The sequence below is a fragment of the Brassica napus genome, chromosome C1, assembly GCF_020379485.1.
Source record: "Brassica napus cultivar Da-Ae chromosome C1, Da-Ae, whole genome shotgun sequence".
Classification (NCBI taxonomy): domain Eukaryota; kingdom Viridiplantae; phylum Streptophyta; class Magnoliopsida; order Brassicales; family Brassicaceae; genus Brassica; species Brassica napus.
The window spans coordinates 48299578-48311841 of NC_063444.1; the positions used below are offsets into that span (position 1 = coordinate 48299578).

Below are 12264 nucleotides of genomic sequence, written 5' to 3' on the forward strand. Positions count from 1 at the left end.
TTAATACTCCGCCATGCCCCCCATACTTGCTGTCGTGGTATTCTTTCAAGATAACTCCAATCAACTGAGACGTCTTAGGTAGTACAAGCTTCCCCTGTCTCAGCAGTCTCCCTTGTACCATAGAGTAGTTAGGATGTGAATTCAGATCTCGAGACAGGTCTTCCATTATCTTAGACAACTCTTCATCCCTCCCCACCTCAGAACCTAGTTCCTCCAACTGAATAGATACTGGAACCGATACTGCAAATAACTCTAGTATTGCACTTTTTCGAGAAAGGCCGTCTGCGGCTTTATTCTCGAGTCCGGGCTTGTAATGAATGTCGAAGTCGAAACCAAGAATCTTCGTCAGCCATTTCTGATACTCCATGTTGATTTCACGTTGCTCCAATAAAAACTTGAGACTCTTCTGGTCCGTTCTTACTAGAAACTTTCTTCCGAGTAAGTAATGTCGCCCACTTCTGTATGGCAAAGACTATAGCCATTAACTCCCTCTCATATACTGACTTCAGCTGTTGCTTCTCTGTCAGTGCTTGACTGAAGTACGTGATGGGTCGCTGCTTCTGCATCAAGACCGCTCCCAATCCCACTCCCGATGCATCTGATTCCACTACAAACTGCTCCTTGAAATCAGGCAAGGCAAGCACCGGTACCGTTGTCATGGCTCTCTTCAGCTGTTGGAAAGCACCCGTCGCTCCTTCAGACCATCTGAACTGGTCCTTGCGGAGAAATGATGTTAAAGGTCTTGCAATCTCTCCATAGCTTTGTACAAACTTCCGATAGTACCCGGTTAAACCCAAGAACCTGCGCAACTCCTTCACGGTTCTTGGCGTCGTCCAATTTGTCATGGCTTGAATCTTCCCCTCATCAGCTACTACTCCTTCCTTACTGATTACATGCCCCAAGTACTCTATTCGAGAGCTCCCAAATTCGCACTTTTTTTGGTTGGCATATAACTTCTGTGCCTTTAGTTTCTCTAGCACCAGTCTGAGATGCACCGCGTGTTCCTTCTCTGTCTTACTATAAACTAATATGTCGTCAAAGAAGACGAGGACGAATTTCCTTAAATAGCTTCGGAATATCTCATTCATCAACGACTGGAATGTAGCTGGTACGTTTGACAGTCCGAACGGCACACTAGGAACTCATAGTGGCCGTCGTGAGTACGGAACGCTGTCTTCTGCACGTCCTCCGCTTTCACCAGAATTTGATGGTAACCTGACTTCAAATCCAACTTCGAAAAGACGACTGCTCCTTGCAACTCATCCAGCAGTTGATCTATCATCGGTATATGGTAGCAGTCTGCGATGGTGACCTTGTTAAGGGCGCGGTAATCAACGCAGAACCGCCAGCTTCCGTCCTTCTTCTTCACCAACAGCACAGGGCTCGAGAATGGGCTGTTACTGTCTCTGATGATCCCTGCAGTGAGTATAGCTGCGATTTGTTTCTCAATCTCCTCACGTTGAGCTTGAGGGTATCGAAAGGGCCTGACGCTCACGGGGCTTGCTTCCTTCTTCAACTCAATAGCGTGCGCCTTTCCTCTTGACGGAAGGAGCCCCCTAGGTTCATCAAAGACCTCTGTAAACTCTTTCAAGATGTCTTGTAAGGACTGAGGAATCTGAGAGGCTTTCCCGGATTCTTCTCCCTCCAACTGCATCCCGTTGTATTCAATCAACATCACCTCTCCGTCCTGCTGTAACGTCTTCAGAATAGATTTGAGAGACGCCGCTGAACAACAGAGGCTGGGATCTCCTTGTAGGACATACTTATGCGATCCCACCTTGAAACGTAGAATTTGTAGCTTCCAATTGACCTTCATATTCCCGAGTGTTTCCAACCACTGAATGCCTAATATGACATCAGCGCTTCCTAATTCCAATGGTAGGAAACTTGAGGTGATCGTACAACCTTGTAGCTCCAGCTCTAACTCGCTACACAACCCTGCTCCCTTGAAGGTCACTCCACCGGCTGTCATCACACTATAGCCGCGAGTTCTATCCGTCTGTAACTTCAACTGTGTCACTAGCTCCTTCGATACGAAATTGTGGGTGGCCCCGCTGTCGATCAAAACCACCACTTCTCTTCCCATCAACTTTCCTTTGAGCTTGATTGTATGAGTTGAGGAGATTCCCACAATGGAGCTGATCGAAATCGCTGCTACTTCCACTTCCTCTGCGATCTCCTCTTCCTCTAACTCGACGGAACAGTTTAGCACATCTATCTCTGTTCCGTCCTCCAGCACCATCAAGACCACCACCTCGGGCTGGGCGCAACGGTGAGGATATATGTACTTCTCGTCGCACCGGTAACACAACCCCTCCGCCTTCCATTTCGCCACCTCTGCCGGAGTCAACCGCCGAAAGGATGGTTTCAATCGATTGTGATTAGGTTTCGTCTGGGTATTGCTCGACGCCGTCGTTCCATTGAAAGTGGGCCTTCCCTTGTTAAGGTTTGGGATTTGACCGGTTGATTGGGCCGGTTTATTTGTTTGGGCTAGATGACAACCACTCGTAACACGGCCAGTCTTAGACGACGTCTCTGTCGTCTCCTCCGTCGTCTCCCCTCCTTCGGACCAGTCCTCCAACAATTTCGCGGCGTCCATCACCTTCTCTAACCCTCTTACACTCATCATCCTCACTCCCGCTTTTATTTTAGGCTTCAACCCGTTCATAAAAGCCATCTCTAAGATCGGATCGGGAATCCCCAGAGCGTTGGAAGCTAACGCGATAAACTCGCTGCGAAAGCTTCGCACCGTCCCGGTCTGTCGGGGACACAGGATATGCTCACCGGCGCTCGTATCGCGCACCGCCAAAAACTGCTCCAATACCCTTGTCTTCATCTGTTCCCAGCTCAGGAACGGATTCCGACTCCTTTCCCATCGGTACCAAGGTAACGCGTCGCCGATAAAACACATCCTGACGGCGCGCAACTTTTCTTCCTCCGTAAAATCTCCCAACTCAAAATAATGTTCCACACGTAACACCCAGTTCTCCGGCTCTTCTCCGTCAAACGTTGGGATCTCCAATCTCTTTGGTAACCACTCTTCCTTGCCTCCCAAGATACTCCGGTATGAGGTTTGGGTGTTGACAGAATCCGCTCCTGGTCCTGACGCCGCCGTCGACCTCACTCCGGAGATGCTTCTCGGTTCTTCGAGGATCTGCTTCCCCGAGCCTTCACCTTGCAGCACCATAGGTTTAGAAGCACCGGCTGGGTTGGAGGTCAGACCAGAGGGTATCAGCCCTTCTCCTCGCCGATCCTTTCCCTCCGTCTGATCCTCCTTCCGCGGCTCGATCCTCTCAAACCCACTGGCGATGAACTTCATCATCTCGTTCAATCGGTCCTCCACCGCAGATATCTTGCTCTCCACCACCACGATACGGTCATCATCGCGATGGATCTGCTCCGCTACCTTGTCGTCATTCTTCTTCGGTCCCATCACAAGCCCTCAGGTTCGTCTTGCTCTGATACCAAGTTTGTTACGACTAGTATTGTAAAAGCTCGATCGTGTAAAGAACTTTATGAAGATTCCTTAAAGAACAAGCAAATACAATGATTTAGAGTTTTTAGACAGGAGTACTCTCTCTCCAATCACTACCAGATCGATCCTCTCTCTCGATCACAAACTATTATTCCTTACTACTACTTATAAAGTGAAAAAGCAGGGGACACGTCACAGACAACCCATGTGCTCGTGCCCAAGGCCGTTGCTGTGATTCATCCTTTCTCCTCTTTTATTGATTTCTTCTAGATGCTTCTTGTGCTTAGTCACTTTTTCTGAACTGGGCCTTTCTTTCTCCTCTCGCACTGGTACAGTATTGGTGGCCTTCTAGCCTCATACGTAACATGTTATGAGGAACTATTCCTGTAAACTGATTGACGCTGAGTACTAAATATGACAACTCTGTCAGATTCAGTAGTGTAATGGGCAAGCTTCCATTGAGCTTATTTTTATAAACACTTAAGGTGGTCAGCTGGTTTAGATAGCCAATAGAAGATTGGATATCACCAACAATAGTCATGTTCTTTTGATAAACGCTGCGTTAGCGTCTGCGTCTCTTTTTCGCTCTGTATTTCCGTTACTTTAAAAGCAAGATTGCTGAAAACCCACTTTGCCGAAGTTAATTATAAGAGACGCAGCGTTAGTTTTGGGATGATAATTGATCGCTAAAAATTGTAGCGTCAGTTACGACTCACGCGGCGACTATTTTTTACTATTACGGCAACACTTTTTATGTCATCACCATTGTCCGCGTCGTTTCACACGAAGCAGCCACCATAAGATTTGGAGTCGCTGACGCGAGAAGCTGCGTTAATCAAAAGAACATAGCTATTGTTGTTAGAAAGGTCAAGATAAGTGAGCTTATAAAGATTTCCAGTAGAAGATGGAATCTGACCCAAAATTTGAGTAGAAGAAAAGTCAAGGTAGGTGAGATGAGATGAGAAAGATTTCCAATCGAAGATGGAGAAGTGCATCCCTTTGATCAGGACGACACAAGTGCCTAGTAGTATCCGCAGACACGTCCTCATAATTGTAGCAGAATAAGAAAATTATAGAAAGAATAAGAGAAATGGTACACGTTAAGTTCCAAAAGCCTCTCATTTTTCTTTAAGCTAATTTAACTGTATATTTATTACACAAAGAAAAATTCACTATACATTACAGCGAAAGCAAAACAACTTTCCTAATCAATATTAAGTTCATGTGTGGAAATTTCTCTGGTCATATTTAATAGTCAGAAAGCAGACTATATGCACCAGTTGCCCTCCTCATTGATTTCGAAGCAGACTGAGACTGACAGACGGGTCTATCAGGTTACGCCACGCAACCGTGTAGACCTGCTCGTGTACTTGCTTGAGAGAAAGTCCGAGAGAACGTTCTTTATAGGAAGAATACATATAAGCTGCTAATTTAGTGAAAAACCAAGAACAAAACATGAGCTAAAGCACAAATTCGTATAAAGAAAGCAATCAAAAGAATGGTTTGGATTTGGATGGTAAGTTGTTTGATACACTGGATGATGTAATCAAATTTGCCTCTCTACTATGAGAAGATGAGCGTTCAGGGGGCAGAGTAAAAAGTTAGTTAGTATTCATTGGTGTTTTTGTAAACGTTATTATAGATCAAAAAAAAAAATATTATACTGAATGACAATGTATTTTTGAGGGTCTATTCTCCAAAGGAGAGTCAATTTAACATAGCCTAGGTTCGTCTCATACCAAGTTACTACAGCCTTGCCTGACAAGCCTGCCAAAAATCAAAATACACACTGTACGTAGATATTACATAATCAAAACGAACTCAGAGAGAGTTTAAGACTTTAGAACATAGCTTAAGTAGTTGAGTCGCTGTGAATTTTTCATCTTTGATGAATTCTAGCTTAAAGGACTCACCAGCCTTCACTCCATTAGCTTCACAGAACGCTCTACACTCTTTTCCCAGTCACATTCTTCCAGATTTGTTATCAGCTTCAAGACTCGTTGACCTTTTGAAACCGTATCTGTCCACGAGAGTTATCGTCCTTGCCTTCTCACTACCATTCAACCACACAAGCTTGCCCGGTAGACTTAATAAAGACTTCAAAACATTAAAACAACTCAGATACAATGCTGGGTGTATTGATGAAAACTTACCAAATTAGACTTCTTGAGAGTGTATGGTGTTGGAGTCAGTGTCAAGAATCTTTCTTGGCTTGTTGAAGATGAAGATGAAGAAGAAGCTCGGAGACAGTTTCGGTTGTAGGACGAACACAACTGGAGAACAGGGTTTGTACCTGTTTGCACAAGATTTTTTTTTTTTTTTGTGCAACGAGATTATATTAAAAGCAAAGGAAAGATAAAGGGCCGAAAACAAAGCCCAATACCCAGATGTTCAAACAAGTGCAGAAACAGAAGAGATCAGAGCCCGTTTGGCTAAACAGTCAGCCTTTTGGTTTTCTGATTGTGGAACAAAGGAGAAAGAGATAGATTCAAACGCCGAGGAGATCTGCATGATATCTGAGACGATACCGAAGATTTCTTTAATCTGGAGTTTGTTTTGGATTGCTCTGATGAGCGTTTGCACAAGATTAAAAGCCAATAAAACGTTGGCTCTTTTTCAAATTGAGCGGCAAAAACATCTCCAACCACTATTGATGTAGACACGACCCCTTGTTTTGTGTTAGTTCAGGGGCACTGTCCATGTTTTTCCATCTTCATTCAGTCTTCACTCCATTTAACTTCACAGAACTCTGTCCCACTCTTTTCCCAATCCCAGTCTTCCATATTTGTCAGGTTTATTCAGGTGATTTCACTATAATAATTTTGTTTCTTCCAATGTTTGGTAATAACAAGTTGATTTAAAACTCTGGAATATTACCTCTTTAATGAGTTGTTGTACTGCTGCGTCTGCGTTTGTTTCGGACAAAAGGATTCATGAATCCCTCTGTGGCTTGTGGGAAACAAATATGTATCCAATCACCCAACCAAAGGCAAAACCAGGTATGACTCCTATTACAACTGCTATCCAACTCAACACCTCTTCCTCTTCTTCTTCCTCTGACTGGCTTGTGAATATCTCTGCAAATTTCTTCAAGAGAAGGGCCAGAAAGTCCCGGATTACCGTCAAAGGAAGTGCAGTACTAGACCGACAAGCTGGTTATGAGAGAAGAAGTAAGCCTTCTCCGTCGTCTTGGTGCTTCTTCGAGAGGCTCGATTTCTTGATCGGTCCCGTCGCGGCGAAGAAATCCACCGGAGTTGTGAGACCGGCGTTGAAGAATCCGACGGGATCTAAATCGAGTGGGAGCTCTTTGGAGGAGGAGGATGATGATGATGAGGTGGGAGATTGGGGGTTTGTGGTGAGGAAGCATCGGAGAGTGGAGGATGTGGATCCGAGTGGAGGCGAAGGGTCGTCGTGTAGGGAGCTGGCGAGAGCGATTTTGAAGTTGGGAGAGGTGTACGAGAGGATTGAAGGTGTGAAGCAGAGGATGATGGTTGAGTTGGAGAAGCAGAGGATGGAAGCTGCAAAGGAGCTTGAGTTGCAACGGATGAACATGTTGAAACTTTAGGTAAGCTTCTGAGGTTTCAGGTTCTGTTTGTTAATGTTATATTTGTTCATCATATATGATGATGAGTTACTGAAACTTGAATTTTGTGGTGCTGTTGTACAGGGAAGAAGTTGTAGGGATTAGATTTGTGGAGAAGCTATACTGTGGTAGAGCAAAGGAACACTCGTTGGTTCTGAGAAGCTGATCGAGATTGGGGAAAGAAACTCTTGTAGTAATCTGACTGACATATCAACATGTACTTTTGTCAAGTGTTTAATGTATTATGGTTTCTGTATCAACGCCTGTGGTCTCATTTCTCTTTTTTTTTTTTTTTTTATGATCTGCAGTTAGTCTTTTTGCGTAATCAGGTCTCAGAATTGCCTTAACAGATTTAACACAATGCATAAAGGGGTTCTTTGGAGACATTCATATTGACATCATAGATGTTCTTTCCATAATTCACTTTTTGGAACTGATCAAACCCACCAAGCTATTGATGTCTCTATTTGAGATTGTGGACATCAAATTAAAGAGAAGCAAGACTTGAGAGTAGATGTAAAAGTCAGTTAAAGAAAATATAAAATAGATTTCACACTGATCAAAGAAGAATTTTCATATGATCGTTAAAACAAATTAAGTTGAGCATATATCTTTTTTCTGGTCATTATTAATCTATAGTTTCTATGAATTTATGTGTCTCAGTGATATAAGAAATCGAAATATCCATATATAATATGTATATCCTTTTCTAAAACCCTGCAAGGTTTATAGCGTTGATCTGGATCATCTGTTCATTGCTCATCTCACGTCTAAACAGTTGATGTTTAGATTCACAAGAGGGGAAAAGACGACACATCTTTGACTGGTGCTTGTAATTTTCAGCGTAAGCAACATGGTTGTTCAATTACAGAGAAACAAAGAAGTTTAATAAAACGTAAAAAAAAAATAGAGATAGAGAAAAAACACACCAAGCTAAAACAGAAACAATACCAGAGGAACAAAGAAGTTTGCTAGAAAAAAAAGAGAGAGTAAAAACAGAGTAATGAGAAAAACACCAAGCTAAACCAGAAACGATACCCCAAATCTTATTTGATACGATAGACATAGTGGTTCCTTTGGATTTCTTCTTCCAGATTCCTCAGGTAGCTTATAAAAGACATGTACCAAAAAAAAAGAAAAGGTTAACTCAGGTGATTTCACTATAATATTTTTGTTTCTTCCAGTGTTTTCTAACAAGTTGATTTAAAACTCTGGAAAATTACCTTTTTAATGAGTTGTGGTGCTGCTGATTCTGCGCTTGTTTCGGGCAAAAGGGTTCATGAACCACTGTGGTTTGTAGGAAAAAAGTATGTATCCAATCACCCATCCAAAGGCAATACCAGGTATGACTCCTATGACAGCTGCTATCCAACTCAACACCTCTTCCTCTTCTTCTTCAACAGATTCCAGCGTTTCATGCGGTGTTGGCGTGTGCATATCTCTGCAAATTTCTTCAAGAGAAGGGCCAGAAAGTCCCGGATTATCCTCAAAAGAAGTGCAGTTGAGCCTTAGAAACTGAGTGCCTCCTGGTACTAGACCTGTAAGCTTGTTATGAGAGAAGTTCATGTAGGAAAGGAATGAGAGTTCCCCTAGCTCTTGCGGTATTTCTCCTGAAAGCTGGTTTTGGGAAACGTCCAGTGACTCAAGAGCCGTCAGGTTTCCCATAGATGAAGGGATGTGGCCAGAGAAAGCATTGTTAGACAAGTTGAGCACAAGAAGCTCTTTTAATAGGCCAATGGACCTTGGGATCTCTCCTTCAAATTTGTTTCCTGAAAAGTCGAGTGCTGTGTAGATCTTTAGGATACGTACAAACTCCATCTCTATACCTTTATTCATCAACACCATTGAATCATGGTAATAGGAACCTCCCATGTACTTGTCATCCAGCTGATCATGCTGATCATAATAAACAGTCCCAAGTGATGACATAGCACTCCACTTCACAAAGAAGTCTGATGGCAAAGCTCCATTGAAGTGATTGTGTGATATGTCGATGATTTGCAACTCAGGGAACGAAGTTTGATGTATCGGTCCATGGAAGGCATTAAAGCGTAACACAAGAACTTTGAGTTCCGGTAGAGAACTCAACCAAAACGGAAACGTACCATTGATAATGTTGCTTTCCACGTTCAGAACTTCAAGACTAGAGAACCGGATCAAAGATCTTGGAAGCTTTCCCGTCAGTTGGTTATGACCGATGTCAAGCGTTCTTAAGTTTCCAAATATATTCTCTGGAAGACCTCCATGAAGACGATTCTGACGAAGGTTTAGATATTCAAGAGTAGGCTTGAGATTTCCCAGACAACTAGGGATTAAACCACTGAAGTTGTTGTTTGATAAATCAAGAGTGTCTACATTGCGCAAATCACATATGAAAGAGGGAATCTTTCCCGTAAAATTGTTGTTGGAGGCAAGCAAGGATAGCCTTGAAACTAAAACTGTTGTTGGTTTTTCGAAGCCAATGAAAGTGTTGTTGGAAAGATCCAGGTGATACAGATTTGGTAGTGTCCATAACCAGCCAGGCACTTGTCCTTTGATTTTATTGTTGGAAATGTCTAGACTCCTCATATTTTGCGATCTTGCAAACTCTGGAAACTCGGTGATACCACAGCCTGACAATTCCAAATAACGCAGCAAAGGTTGAATGAAACAAGGTTGCCTGAGAGAAGCAAGTAACTGAGCCTCTTAAAATACGACAAGATATCATTCAAGTCAATGGTAGTGGTCGTGTTCAAATAGGATAGGTCAAGAACTTCCAGCCACTTGAGATGCGAGAAGATACTAAAATCAATTGGACCTTGTGTCTTGTAGTGGGAAAGGTCAAGTCGGACAAGGTTGGTAAATTTTGATATCGTGACTGGGATTGGCCCTCTCAAGTTGTTATTGTTAACTCTCGTAGCTTAGGTGGTGAAGATATATTCCCAAGCTCAAGATTACCGTTGAGTTGGTTATCAGACAAATCAACACGTTCCATAGAAGGAATGGTGAAGAGAGAAGAAGGCAGGGTCCCAGTGAAAGCGTTGTCGCTTGCATAAAAGGTCGTCAATTTGGATAGTGAAGTGATGTTATGAGGAATTGTTCCTGTGAACTGATTGTCATAAGAGTAGCAAAGATGACAACTTTGTCAAATTCAGTAGTGCAATGGGAAAGCTTCCATTGAGCCTATTGAGACCAACATTTAAGCTGGTCAACTGGTTTAGATTGCCAAAAGAAGATGGGGTTTCTCCAACAATATTGTTATCAGAAAGATCAAGACGAGTGAGCTTATAAAGATTTCCAATAGAAGATGGAATCTGACCAGAAATCTGGTTATAAGAAAGGCCAAGATTGGTGAGATGAGAATGATTTCCAATCGAAGATGGAATCTGACCAGAAAAGCTATTAAATGAAAGATCGAGAAAGGTGAGATGAGAAAGGTCTACTATCGAAGAAGGAATGAACTCGCTGAAATAATTTTGTGAAAGGTCGAGAGAGGTGATATGAGAAAGGTTTCCAATTGAAGACATGATTTGACCATTGAAATCATTACGTGAAAGGTTTAGAGTGTTTAGAGAATGAAGGCTTTGAAGACTGCTATTGGAATGAAACTCGCCACGTAGGTTGCTGCAACTAAGGTCTAGCTCGATCACTTCACCGGATTTGGCATCGCACGTGACACCCTCCCAATTACAGCAGTCGCTGTTATTCGCCCATGAGTCCGTCTTCCGATAAGACACTAGTATATCATCATTGATATAACAATTATAAGAAGAAAAGGAAGAGTTTAGAACCTCGAACTCGGTCTTGAATTGGGGAAGTGCATCCCTTTGTTCCGGACGACACAAGTGCCTAGTTGGAACCGCAGACACGTCCTCATAACTGTAGCTGAATAAGAAAAGTATGGAAAGAGTAAGAGAAATGGTACTCGTTATGTTCCAAAAGCCTTTCATTCTTCTTTTAAGCTTATTTAACTTTAAAATGAAAGAGCAAAAAAGAACAGGGAAATTGGTGATGAGTAACATGCTTCCATGGCCACCTCTTTATAGCACAATAATAGACTTCGTTTTTATTCCACACAAAAAATACCCACAGAGATAAATCCAATATTCATCACGTCGAAAGCAAAATCTTTTTTTTTTTGAAACACAACTTTTTCATTAAGTTCAACTTGCTTGATTACAAATAATAGAGGGAATTATCCATCCGCTTTAATTGAAAACATAAACTACACCAACATAAGATAAAAAGGATAGGTCTTCAAAAGAAGAAGATGACAACGAACTCAAGACAATGCTTGAATGCGTCAGTGTAGCTTTCACGACATGGTCGGACAGCAGAGAAATAGTCACATTAAATTGTGGCGTTGACATCCAATCCGCACCTCGGAAACTCGTCGAAACGAATCCCGCTGCATTTTCAGGCCCCGAACGGACCGCTGCACAAGATAGCAAGACGGTTATAGATATGGACAAACACCTCCACAAGATTGGAGGGAAAGTACTCCTTAAAAAGGAAGCAAAGGATGAACATGATGGTCCCGGTGAACCCACCGGTAAATGGAAAGAAAGGCTACTCTTCAAACAAGAGAGATGAAACTTTGTGTGTATATATGTCTCTGTAAAAACGCTAGTGAACCCGCCAAACATTTTTAGAAGATTAGTCAAGGAGACGAATCCACCCCACATCAAAGTGGGCTGTGAAACTGCTAGGAAGAGATGGGAGCCTTGGAGCTTTATTGGGCTTGTCAAGCTCACTGCAAAATGAAAGTAGCCCATCTCATGAACAAAATGACTCAGCCTTCGTCGGTCAAAGAACCCGATGAACTGCGAGGAATCACGGCGGAGCAAAGAAGCGGCGATGTTTAGCTGATATGGCTGAGATGATGACAATGGAGCGGTGAGAGGAGTAGGAAGGCCAGCGACAGTGGTGATAGAGAGGAGACATAAGGTGAGCACAACCGAGACAACTGACAAAATTCCAGATCTAAAATCCGAGTTAATTGTGGAGCCCCACGGACACCGGGTTTGTAGACGTCGGAAGCCGAAGCTTGAAGTTGGACTTGTGGTGGTATGGAAGACGAATGTCGGAGGGGGCTTTCTAGCCGAGGAGACACGTAGGGAGGAGAGGAAGATTGAGCCTCACAGATCTGATTCTTGACGGAAGCCGGACCAGCAGAGCTATGGCGTTGATGGCGTTGAGTAGAGGAGGGGAGTGAAAACTGTAGTCG

General features: G+C 43.0%; 2 protein-coding genes and 1 pseudogene across 3 annotated transcripts; 1 reads left to right on the plus strand and 2 right to left on the minus strand.

Moving 5' to 3' along the window:
* Window positions 1-374: 374 nt before the first annotated feature.
* Window positions 375-1088, minus strand: LOC111202654 (uncharacterized mitochondrial protein AtMg00860-like). The gene has a single exon (XM_022695495.1). The coding sequence runs from the start codon at window positions 1086-1088 to the stop codon at window positions 375-377; it is 714 nt and encodes a 237-aa protein (XP_022551216.1).
* A 5186-nt stretch (window positions 1089-6274) lies between these two features.
* Window positions 6275-8119, plus strand: LOC111202778 (trihelix transcription factor ASIL1-like). Of its 2 annotated transcripts, XM_022695667.2 has the most exons (3): window positions 6275-6474; window positions 6570-7040; window positions 7143-8119. In XM_022695667.2, the coding sequence occupies exons 1-2, from the start codon at window positions 6409-6411 to the stop codon at window positions 7038-7040; spliced, it is 537 nt and encodes a 178-aa protein (XP_022551388.1). In that variant the 5' UTR covers window positions 6275-6408; the 3' UTR covers window positions 7143-8119. The 2 variants fall into 2 exon arrangements, with proteins under 2 accessions (XP_022551388.1, XP_022551387.1); XM_022695666.2 differs by having other exon boundaries at window positions 6360-7040.
* LOC106382281 lies at window positions 7857-11073 on the minus strand (annotated as a pseudogene).
* Between the last annotated feature and the right edge of the window lie 1191 nt (window positions 11074-12264).

Coding starts and splice junctions, on each gene's coding strand:
- LOC111202654 (XM_022695495.1), bottom strand. CDS start 1,088: ATGAATGAGATATTCCGAAGCTATTTAAGGAAATTCGTCCTCGTCTTC.
- LOC111202778 (XM_022695666.2), top strand. CDS start 6,360: ATGAGTTGTTGTACTGCTGCGTCTGCGTTTGTTTCGGACAAAAGGATT.